Below are 12,327 nucleotides of genomic sequence, written 5' to 3'. Positions count from 1 at the left end.
CTCCCACAGGCGTCGTGTATTTTCCTCCCATTCGTAAAATTGTTTCAGGGAACCACGGTTCCAGGGAACCACGGATATCTCAAAATGCTGGCAGAGAAGACACAAGTCAAGGTCCGCTACCGGCAGCTAATAAGTTGTCCGTTCGAACGCTTAGCTGCCACTACGCGCGGAACGCCGTCGTGAACGGCACATTTACGCAGAGTACGCGCTCTACGAGGCCGATGTGACCGTTACCCTGCTTTCCGACGTCATAATCTTTCAGAGAGCTGTGGGCGACGCAGCTGATCACGCGGACGTTGAGGATCGGCGAGAAATGCCTAGCAAAAGCTGAAACAAGAAACATCTAGGACCTGCTTCTTAACAAGTTAAGGCGTAGTGGTATCGACCAACAATTGATGCGATTCATTGAGCAGCTCGAGATTGCCTTTCAAAGAACAGATGTGAACGCAAAACAGGCGAGAATCACGAAGTTATTTTTCTGGCAATAATAAAAGTTGCTTTTTCTGCGAATCATTTGGCCTTGATTACGAAAGCTCAGCTGTGCAATAGAAGTTTTGCCACCAGCACTGGCTTATATTTCACTGAGCTGGCCACTAATTTCCGGAAGTTTGCGAAACTATAAACTCCGCTTATTTCAAAATTTTTCCCGGGCTTTATCACTTGGAGTTAACGAGAGATTACTATACGCAGAAGAGAGACAGAACAAAGGTTCCAAGTACAGGTCGTAATCGTCTTCATTCAACTGGGAGCACGTAGTGTTGGATAATATTCTTCTGAATTCGGTGCCTAGGTGCACAGAGAGCTCGATTGGCAGTCTGTATGTTTTGTGGCGGTCGGGGAGACAGACAGAGCATCGAGGAGTTTCGCAAGAGATGCTGGGGTGCATTCTCAATAATAATGAGGGATGGATGAGTAGAAAGAATACCGCAAACCGAAAGGATGGCCGGGACGGCGATAGATGCGGGAAAGAATGTGATGGTACAGGATTGGAAGAGAGTCTGCGCATGGGAATGAGGAGCGCACTTCCCGAGTGAGACGGCGACTGGGAGTGGGCTTCTTGGCCAGAACACAGACCGAAGAGAATGCCTGAGGTCATGCCATTGTAACGGTGGTATGATTATGGGCGCTAAATAAAATGAGTCGACGGATGTTCAGCGACGTGCGGCAAAAAAGCCATTCTTACGAAGCTTGTGGGGATGAACGTCTGAAAGGTACTTTGGGGAATCACCGCACTGCGCTCGATATCTACGTTATTGCGTTTGCTTTTACATTTTCTTACCTCAAATAAGATCTCAATGGCCTACTACGGACATGCCCAAGCTTTCCCAAACATCACCCAGAAGGCCTAACAAGCATTATTCTTAACATTCTATACTAAAAACCACACATTCAATTAGGGAAAGACTAATTACGAGAATTGCCGTTTTGTAGTTAAGGGTGGTGTAGCCCGACTAATCTAGCTGAGACCGACCAATGTGAAGACACTCAGGCCCCTGAACAAGAATACGCTCCTTGCTTATTATCCTCTTCCTTCCATTTCCTCTCCCACCGCACGATACACGCACTCCTCGCTCCAACAACACATTCTCTCGCTTCCGTCGGATGGGAGTCATGTGTTTTTTATGCATAGAACAGTAATTCCCTATAAAAACAACAAATCCTTTGATGGGAGATATTTTCCGGAATTCTAATTGCTACAGTCAAGGAAAAGCAAAACAATTCTGCCAGGCAGTCATGGGGGCGGTTCGTATACAAATGAGCCTGCCGCATCTCTTAGTGCCGCTTCTGAGTTAGGTTCACAGTTTTCCGGCCATGGGACGTGGGATATCTCGTAATATTGTGTAATTAAGATAAATAGAGATATCTGAAATTAGCATTAAAACGATACTGTAGAGACCATTTCAGGGGGAACGGGCGCTAACAATTATGTTGTGCAAATTTGACACATGCTTATTCTGCTGCGGGATACTTTGAGCGTTATTCGGCATGTTTTAAGGTATTTTCTTATTATTTGAGGAGAAAGGGTGTTGGTCAGAACTGCATTATTTTTTTCTTAGTTTAGTAGGCGTTACAGGCGTTGTACCCGTGTTGTATAATATGTATGCGTGAAAATAAGGAAAATAAATCAAACAGTGACATGAGTCAAATCAGGAAAACGTTAGAGGAATTTGAAGAATGGCCTCTAAATTTTCGCATTACGTTGGTCCAGATAAACAAGTTTTTTTACAGTTTTAGGAGGTTACTATAACGAAGAATCACTTGCGCCTTCCCTACTAGATTTTGACGCGATGCCCGGTCAAAGCGTCTTGCTACATACACAAGCAGTATTTAGTCGTGCCTGCACTAACAGTTTTTGTGCTACGTAATGCGGTGTCCCGGGTCAGATTAGGTGCTGAAGATGATCGCTGCATATCTTTGAGTCACAAGAGAATATTTTGCAGTGAAATGACGATATCTTTCGCTTTATGTCTCGAAAACGTTTCCTCCCTACAAGTGAGTGAAGTGGGACACATTTCCCATATTTTGCACCATCGGTTGGCTTATCTATACGAATCTTTTTAGGTAAATGACTTCTTCAAGGTTTCGCTGAGTTTACAACCATATGTAGAAAGGTACCTGAAGTATTGAGGTGCCGCTTTGGCGTTCCCTTTTAAACATTACATGGGAAATATAAAGAGGCCCTGCAACACTTTTAATCAGCGCTTTAAATCTTTCCTTCGTGTCTGAAATCACTGTAAAAGCTATAGTTATCGCACGACCGGAAAGGCACTGCGTGATTTCCTCGTCGCACCAGATACGCCTTCCATTTCTGTTTATTTTGGCTTTTTTGAAAGGTGCTATCGAAAAGCGTTCATTGCTGCAACAGAAGGAAAATCGTCTAACAGCCGCTACATGGTTTTAGTGACGTAATTCAAGCCGCCGAAGAACGCCAAGACCGGGAAAGAGAGAAAAATATTTTGAGGGAGTGTACAAGTTATCTGACGGGCATAAAGCAGTGATTTTTGGCTGGGGTACTATGCGACCCCCTAATCTGAGTACCAGGTGGTTTGGGCGATTAAGTTCTGCAAGCATTTAGGATTTTTTTAAAAGTTGAAAGAAGTGTTGCAGGGCGCATCTTCATCGCTTTATTATTATAGGCTGCGAGATTTTTTCAATTACTTAAAATAATCATGAAATGGTTTTCCCTTCGGTATATCTGCGCCAACACCTCAGCAAAGTAACTTGTTGGAATCGCTGTCTTGAATGGTGCCAATTGAAAGTGTGAATATGGAATAGTCGTTTAATAAAGAAATAAATTACCTAAGTCCTAAATCGTAAGTAATTTATGTGTCAGCAGTTTTACGGGGGAGTTTCGTGAGATGATGTTTTATATGGTAAGCATTTTTTTTCAAACCCCCAAGATTTTTAGTCGTAAAATGTCGGACTCTTCTTTTGGTAAATCCAGCACATGGGTCCTGAGCTGCGGGAAAAAAATTCTTCAAAAAAGTACGCAAGCAGGCAAAAAATACACTTATCTATAGGTTTTTGAACAGGTAGTGGTGCTGGGATGATTCGCGCGGGTTATCATTACTTAGATAAAACCAATATGTGGACACGCTTATGCTAAAACAGACATTCTTAACCACCGTTAGCAATCCTATTTAAATTAGAAATGACATAGGCTCGGTTTTTACCAACGAAAATGAAGACTATCGCCTGCAAGGTGAACAAAAATGTTTACCAGAACGGAAACGACTGCACAATGAAGAGATTGTGATCGTCGCAGCCCCCCCTCCCCTTCTCTGCCCCCCCACCCTCAAAATTCTGAACGGCCTTCGGTCCAGAACGCCTAAATCCAGGCCATAGAAAAACCTTGAAGCAACTCCATTTCGCAAAAAAGCACGTTCAAGCCGCCGATGCTTGGTTGTGAACATCAAAAACAGCTTAAAAGTAATGTCTATTGGTTGGAAGGCTCCAACATTTAAAACACATCCGCCTGTAGTTTCTTTGCGGCCGAGATACTCTTGTGTTCACAAAAATGTTGAACTTAGATCCCTTGTAATAAGCGTTTACGAGAAATGTTTCTTGCGGCTGAATCAGGAGATTGAATATAGCTATCGAAAATAAAAAGGATGACAGGCTACTTGCAGCGTACAAAACATTTAGTGCTGTTATGTGCGTGCCTTGGACACATTGCCGTGAAGTGGTGCGTGAGCTTCCTTTTTTTGTAATTCTTCCCCGTGAAATGATAAAAAATAACACTATAGCAACAACTACTTGCAGGTGTTGTGACAATCCTGGCGCGCATTGTATCACGCAAGTGCAACATGAATCACAGTTTAGGTGCAAAAAAACTGTTTTCCTTTATGTGCTTATAATGCTAAGAAAGTCACAAAGTTTCTTGTGCACATTGTGAATAAGCCAGGTGTCAACGCTTGAATTTACACTACCCATTTGTAGAGAAGTTATCGAGAACGACTGTAGCAAAGACATTGCGAACCTCTTAACGTTAACTCCATCAGCCACTTCGTTCTGACCACCTTCTAATGATTTTCTTGCGTGTGTTCTTGTGTGCAGAAACGAATATTTTTTTTTAAAAAGCCATGGTTTCTAACCTCCTTTTGTGACACATTCACCTGTTTTATCTTGCAATTTACGGGATATTTTCTTCACCTGTTTTTTTTTCTTTTCAGGAAATCCCCCAGCTGGAGATGTAGCTGAGGATACATACCCAAAAGTTGTAGATAGAGGAGACGGCACAAAATGCCTTGTTGTTCAAGACTATCGCTTTGGAAAATACCTCGGATATTTGGAGCTAAAAATCAACCGCAAGAAAGGAGAAATAGTCGATTGGTCAGGGAACCCGATTCTTCTTCATCAAAATATTTCTCAAGGTGAGCCTAAGTGCTGTACTGCTATGGCTATGTTCAAGATAACCAGTAGACGTTTCGCTAACCTTGTGGAGTGTATAGGAAAGTTTCATTTTACATTGAAGAGTTTGTTCTTCATCAAACTTCTCTCATATGTAAAACCGGGGAAACGAATAGTGGAAATAACAGGTATACTTCAGGAGTGTTATTTTACAATAAACACTTTTTACATACACAGTGTCTAGAGTGCCGTTCTATGGCACTGCAACTCTCGGTGCAAGCATGCCTAGAGTGACGTCCGACGACATTTGAGTACGTATAAGCTCTTTAATTCAAACTCGGTTCATTAGAACTTACAGTTAATTCGAACTGACGCTCTCGTCCCGGCACAGCCTGTATATTACAATAAGGAAAAACTCTCAATAATTCGAACGTGTCGGTATCTAGAACGGCGAATTCGAACCGGGATCGCCTGGTTTCCGTCGCTCCTTGCAGAAGTCTTCCCAGGCTGGTTACAATGTGTTGCAAATTCAAAACAAACCAAATTTACAAGAAATGAAAAACAATCAAACATAAAAGCAACACTGTAGCGCGTGCGCTACGCTGCTGCGAAAGCTTATATCGTTTCCGCAGCGGGCGCAGCGCCGCCAGCGCTATAATAGTGCACCAGCGCATTCCGCTGCAGATTCTCTTCGTGCCGCGGTCGCTGGTCTGAGCCTTCGATCGCGTGGCGTGCGGACCAAACATGTAGTCGCACCGGATTCGCGATAACGAGTCCAGAGGTGGCTTCTTTATGTTCTGCCCGCTCAGTGTGGCGCGATGTCCCTTCATTCTAGCACCTGCCCGCTTTTTCAAACTCCGCTTAATTCAAACAATTTTCTGGTCCCTTTCAAGGCTGAATTAACGAGCTTTTACTGTATTTAGGACTCTGCTAGCACCGCCTAAACCGTCTGTTGTTGTGTAGGGGTCCCGTCCTAGCTTCGTGATGCCAATGGCGGTGGATTGAGACAGGCTGTTGCCTCGGTTTTTTTTTTACCTTTTAAATCATTTTCATGGTGTAAGTTACTTTTTGGTGTTTGAAACTATTGATTTGTGTTCGTTAGTTCATGTTGTTCGAATTTTGGTTCGGTTGCCTTGATTTACTTTATCTAAAGTTATGATTCCCTTGCTAGGCCCTTTTCCCTCTTGACCCTGATTACCTTGATAAGCATTTTTGATTGTCGTGGTAGACGCGGCATGTTTTTACAAAACGCCAGTAGGCGTCGATATAACGGAGTGCTTAAAATACCGTCGCAGGCACTGTTGACACAGGCATCTGCGTATTATTATAACAGCTTAGGGAGCAGCTCTGGCACCGAATAGGCCATCAGGTGGAATAGGGCGCATAAATTTTCTTCCCTTTCTTTTCCCCTCTCTTCATGCTGGCCAGACGTATTTATAAGCGCTGTTTCTGCAATAAACATTTTGTTGAAAGTTAGCGCTTGTCCCGTCCACTCCTCGTCCTGTGTTTTTTTATTTAGCGCTTGTTTTCCGTCTGACGCATAAATGTGCCTCGGAAAAACCTCCTTGGGCCATAATAGTTGAATACCCTTCTTACGCTGGGGTTTTCTGACTGCCAGAACGTGTCTGGACTTATAGTATGCCTTAAAAAAAGCCTCTTTTTTTCTTCACTGCTTCTCAATGAAACTGATTCAGTTAATTGTCTTTGTTGTGGCCCTTCAAGCCCCCGGCTTCGGCTATCATGTTCGCATAGTCCGCCAAGTGAAGTCCTTGTCAAACGTAAGCCTGAAGACATAATACCGATGATACCTCCGGGTCCGAATGAGCACGCTGTAGCCAGTTCGGCACAACCTATTAAATCAAACAATCTCGAAACTGCACTGAGCACCTATATTCCATTTCTATGGTACTATTCATTGTGGCGGGGCTGTTTGTCAACGATTTTTAATTTCGGAACAATCCAACCGTACCAGCCAGGCGATGCCTGAGTCGTGTGCGGTGTCCGAAAATGACACCACTTTGCTGCTAGCTGAAAGTCCTTCTACTTGGTGCTAATGCGAGATGTGAGGATTAAAACAGTGATGCTCTACCACCGTAATACTTTATGCATTAACGTGTGTTTTCGTTGACTGTCGTATTTATTCCACCTCGATTTGCAAACAATTCTGAATTCCCAAACGTTGTGAATACCCCAGATTCGACGGCAGGAGAATAGTTTCGGAAAACACTTTTGACTTGTGTCTATTTGAATCTAACTCAAAACAAATTACATGGCGTTAGGGACGTGGTTGACACTCCAACCAAATTCTTGCCGTGTATTATAGGTAACGTTCTGTGTAGCCATAGTGCACCATTCATACATCCCTAGACCACACGCCACAAATAAGGAATACTGCGCATTTATTGAAATGGCGCAGGATTCCTAATTGTAATTGTAGTTGTTATTGTAATAATGCTGTGAAATATGGTGCTACCTCCTCCCGGTGTTGGCCGGGTTTGCTATAAAGACCTTAAGAGCGCGTGTGGGGTCACTGCTGGTGGCTTCGTTTGCCGGCCACTCTATATAGGCACCCTAGCTTTGTTTTTATCGTTTTATTGGGATAGGCAGGTTTTTCGTTGCGCGCTTGCACCATTGTACTAGAAACTGCCACTGCCGCCATGCATCCTTTCATTCAGGCTGTTCCCGGGCTGTCGCCCTTGTCTTCGGAAAAGCGCTTTCCGTGCCCTCCTGAACGTTGTAAGGGACAAGAGACTTAAGGACCCGCTATAATGCTGCCTGAGCTACCAGGGCTTTGCGGAGTATATTGCTTCATCATCGTTCTGCTAGCTTTCGGCTTTCGCTTCTATCTTTCTTCTGCTTGAGTAAAGTTTGAACGAGGTGCCCTCAACTCATGAGGCAGAAAAATGCTGGGTCAATATTTTCTTCAATCGTTTGGTAAAACAACGCAGACAGCCTGAACCTTCCCGACTTTTTGTCTACTTTCTCATGTACAGGTCCTGCCATGCAAGGTTTCCGAGGTAAGCGGTAGTGATTGTATCCAGGCCAGGGGCCCTGTTGCCCTTGCATTGACGTAAAGCTCCCCTTAATTGCGCCACAGTTTATTTGTTGTTAACTTCATCATTGCCTGGTTTTATGTAGTCAAAGTAGTGCGGCTTGCGTTTTGATGTCTTGTATTATAATTTAGCGGGTTCTATATATATAATTATTATGGAGAGTAGTTTGCACTTGTTCATAGTTTTCTTGGCGTATGGTGCGAAGAGTGCTCTTAAAATTCGCCCGCATTACTCATGTTGAGCGCGCTCTGCAGGCTTCCGAAATTTTCCATCCATTCCTCATTACGCAGTTGATTGGAGTATTCTTGGATGGGGTTGTCGATTTTAGGAATTCGTGTTCTGAGCTTTCTGTTGGTCTTGCATTTTTTTATCTTTTAATACCGGAGCTGTTTACGGGCTGGCTATATCCGTTGATGACGACCTTCCCTCCATGCGAAGGTACTTCGATGGGCGGAAAGCTGGCACCACCGCCCCGACGGCTGTCCAGCGCGCGATTTTAGGCTCATACGCTGGGCCACGCGGGGCACGTTAACCCACCGATATATGCATCTCTAAAACAACAAACTTATCTGGTGAGCTTAGAGTGCGTATATGCTACGGCCCTGGACATTGCGAGTGACCCCCACCGCTGCGGTAGGTGGTTGCCTGCGTGCAGAAGTCGGCTCCGCTGTTTCAGGAAATCGGCTCCGATTTTTCTGCAGCCCAATGTAAACTGGGCTCGTGTCTGTCTTGCCGCAGTAAAATTGTGATTTGACATGGTGGTTTCTACATTATTCGCCCAGGCACCAGAATCTCATGGGTGTTGGCCCTCTCGAGTCTCTCGGTACCTGGCCCAGTCAGTGAATGAATAATGTTTTTCATTTGAGTTTCTGGCCTCAGCCAGAACATGGATAATAAGGATGGCGTGATAACTGGCCACCCATTACTGCATATGCGTCACATTTATCTCCTTGCGTTCTGTGGTGTAGTCAGGAAGTCGTTGTGGACGGAGTATAGAGCCTGAAACCACAGCGTTTAGAGCAAGAATACTAGGTGCTACATGGGTAAAAAAATGGCGGCGGCTTAACTAGCTAAGGCCGGTTATTCAAGCGAACGCAGCCCAACTACAGTTTGCACGCGAACAATATGGCTCGTCGAAAGATGTTTACTGCGAGCACTTACTGCCATCGTTTTGTGAGATTCAGAAGTCGTCGTCGCAGCCGAAGATGAGGCGTCCATTGCCGCCTCTAGATGTCATGGCTGTCATATTTTCGCATCATTCTCCCGACGCTAAGTTCGCCGAAGTTCCCGTACGTCACTCGTTTCGGCCTTGCGCTTTGCACGCTCGCACTCACGTTCCAGCTTTAACTCGCTAAAGGGACACGCAAGTGATTTCTTAACACTACGAGATTACGAGCGCAAATTGTAGTCTGGGGTTTACAGCCCGAGTTTCGGCAACTCTCGCTGCGTTTAATCTACTTTATGCACTAGAAAAATTAATTCAGAAATGCGGTACTCCTCTCTGCATCATCTCCCATTTTATATTGCGTTTCGTATTACGTCACAAAAAAGTCGCTTCGCTTGACTGCGCAACTGCATGCCTCCCCGACTCTCCGACAGAGTGAGTCGGCCCAGCGTTTAGTCCACCGGCCGCCGACAAGTCGTCACAATTCGCTCGCTCAGTTGAAACTAAGCCACAACACGTTTGTGAATGGAAGAATGTGCCTTTCTTTACTTTGCTAGTTTCTACACTGTATCAAGCTCTAAGTTGAGGTCACTCCACACAAGCGGTGCACGAGCACACATGTGACGCTTCGCTAACTGCAACGCTCGTAGGAACCTCTAGGCCAATTTCAAGGGGAAGAAGAATCCCCGAAGTTATTATGAGTATAAAAAATTAAAATGCACCGAAACGTTTATTCCGTAGCGTAAAACCAAGGTTCGGTAAGCACTTTTTGCGGCTGGGTTGACTCTAATGTTGACTATCACAGGTGGGCGTAAGGGTTAATGGAGAATACCTCAGTAACGTCAGGTCTGCTGATTGCGTTGCCTTGCTAAGGAACTCGGCGAACGAATTACAAAGCATGCTTACAGAACTGGACAAGCAGAGTAGAACCGTGGTCCTGAAAATTAATGTGCAGAAAACCTAAAAAATGCCCAGTAGCCTCGGAAGAGAACAGCGGCTTGAGATAGGTGGCGAGGCAGGGGAAGTGGTAAGAGAGTATATCTATTTAGGCCAAGTAGTGACCCCGGATCCCAACCACGAGGCATAGATAATTAGAGGGATAAGGATGGGGTGTAGTGCGTTTGGCAGGCATTCTAAGGTAATGAATGGCAGCCTACAATTGTTCCTGAAGAAGAAATTGTATGACAAGTGCATCTATAGCGGTTATCACCTCCACGGTAGAAACTTGGGGGCTCACTAAAAGGGTTCGACTTAACTTGAGGACGACTAGGCGAGCACTGGAACGGAAGATGATAGGTGTAACATTAAGGGACAAGAAGAGAGCGGAGTAAGTCAGGGAACAAGCGCGTGTTAATGACATATTAGTACTAGAAATTAAGAAGAAGAAGAAATGGGTGTGGGAAGGCATGTAATGCGAAGGAAATATAACCATTGGTCTTAAGGGTAACAGAGTAGATTCCTAGAGGATGCAAGCGTGGCAGGGGACGGCAGTAGGTTATATGGGCTAATGAGATAATGACGTTTGCTGGGATAAATTGGTGGCAGTTAGCACAGGACCGGGATAATTCGACAGTTATGGGAGAGGCCTTTGCCCTGCAGTGGGCGTAGATAGACTGATGTTGATGGTGATGATGAATATCACACACATCTCCGAACACTTTTCCGTCTAAGGAACACAGCCGGTAGACAGGTGATATTGCGGGAATTTGGGGAACACCTACTGCCCGAGCGCTATGCAAGAAATAGTCATCTAAACTGCTGGAAATGCCGAAACCAAAATGCAAATGTAAACTGGCGATACGTTATATACCTTATATTTCCCGACCGCGAGGAGTGCTGTCTCGTGGCCGAGTGGTTGGGAGCGCTACGTGTGTCGTTTTAGCAAGCCGTATGTTCGAATCCCCGATAATAATGCTTTTTTTTCTGAATTTCATTCCTCTGTTTTTCGCCAGTGTTTTCTATACTAAATTCACCCTTTCCGCGCTGTAACGATCATTGCTCTCCGAGTGAGGGCGCAGAACACATGCAGACTAAGACTGACGCGCTACCGAGTTATATTAGGCATGCTGTTGCCGTAAGCCTCCACTGCCTGCGGGCAGTGGGCGCAGTCCCGAATTTAGCCGACCCTTTTCTTGGTGCGAATTTGCTTTTATGATATATACCTGAGCCAATGACGCTCCAGAAATGGGGGAAAACCACACCGAAATTTTGCGTCTGCGGTAACGCGGAGGGCGTTCATTCACTGCGTACGCCTCGGCTAGTGATTACTACAATTACAAGCAGTGCTGGTAAGCTTATCTGGCGCATTTTTCAACCGTCAACATAGCAAAAGCGTGGTATGAGGGCAATTCAGGGGACAGCAGTGCGAGCAGACGACGCCGAGTCACACTCGGCTGCTTGGTACTGTGCGTGAATATTACATGTCCAAGCGGCACCGAAAATATGTGTCATTTTTTTCGGTATGTCAGTAGAACGAAGCTTAACAGAGATTTAAGGAGAATGTTCAAAGCTTCCAATAGCTGTAAGTTTTGCCGATAAATTCTGTTCCCAACCCGCTAAGGCACTGTGCCGCTCCACAAGCGCTTTGTCCTTGCGGTGACTGCCTCTGAGGCTACGCTTCGCCGTACCAGCAGGACGCCGGACCTTCTATCCAAAAGAGATGGTTTATTTTCTTAATTCTTGGCAGGTTGCCTTCAGTGCCTTGACTTGGTGATGTACAGAAGCTAATCGCTCGGGCGTCATTGCGCTGTTGTTGGCTGCAGTAACAATCAGTGTAAGAGCAAAGTGGTCATGCAAGAAACTTGCGAAGTGCACCACGAAAAAGAAGCGTCTTCGTGTGCGGAGTCTGTTCGCCGCACAAACTTCCTTCTTCGCTGGAGTGCGGCCGCGAGTGTGTCGCCACGCGGAAACGAAAGACTTCGAACGAAAGACTTCAAAAGACTAGCAAATTTGCGAGGAGAGTATGTACGGTCATACGCTGCTTTTGGAAGAACTGTTTGTTCAACCTTATGTTCAGTCCCTCTCGCTCGTTTCTGTTATTTGGAAGTATTTTCTGTTCATTTCATCGAAGGAAAGCCGACAAAAACTAACCCGACACGAATTCTGCAGGTCAGGTAGGCGAAAAAGTCGACCCGAAAGCGAAATAGGAACGTCGCAGTGATTTTGCCTAGAGAGAAACAAAAGATTGAACTCGGATTTGTAAAGCACTATAGACAGGATCTGGGCCAGCGTCAGCCATATAAAGACGGATTTAAAAAG

At 45.1% G+C, this 12,327-nt stretch overlaps 1 protein-coding gene across 1 annotated transcript in view; it reads left to right on the top strand.

The window, feature by feature from the left end:
• The window catches only part of LOC144139880 (protein 5NUC-like), an 84,981-nt gene that overhangs the window by 52,324 nt on the left and 20,330 nt on the right, over nt 1–12,327 (top strand). Inside the window, exon 5 of the mRNA XM_077672118.1 lies at nt 4,674–4,874. Coding sequence (XP_077528244.1) covers nt 4,674–4,874 — 201 coding nt within the window. The remainder of the gene's footprint in view (nt 1–4,673; nt 4,875–12,327) is intronic.

The sequence above is a fragment of the Haemaphysalis longicornis genome, unplaced genomic scaffold, assembly GCF_048455015.1.
Source record: "Haemaphysalis longicornis isolate Haplotype H1 unplaced genomic scaffold, Haemaphysalis longicornis Haplotype H1 scaffold_5, whole genome shotgun sequence".
NCBI lineage: Eukaryota > Metazoa > Arthropoda > Arachnida > Ixodida > Ixodidae > Haemaphysalis > Haemaphysalis longicornis.
Note: the sequence above shows the minus strand (reverse complement) of the source record. Positions and strands in the feature narration are given on the sequence as shown.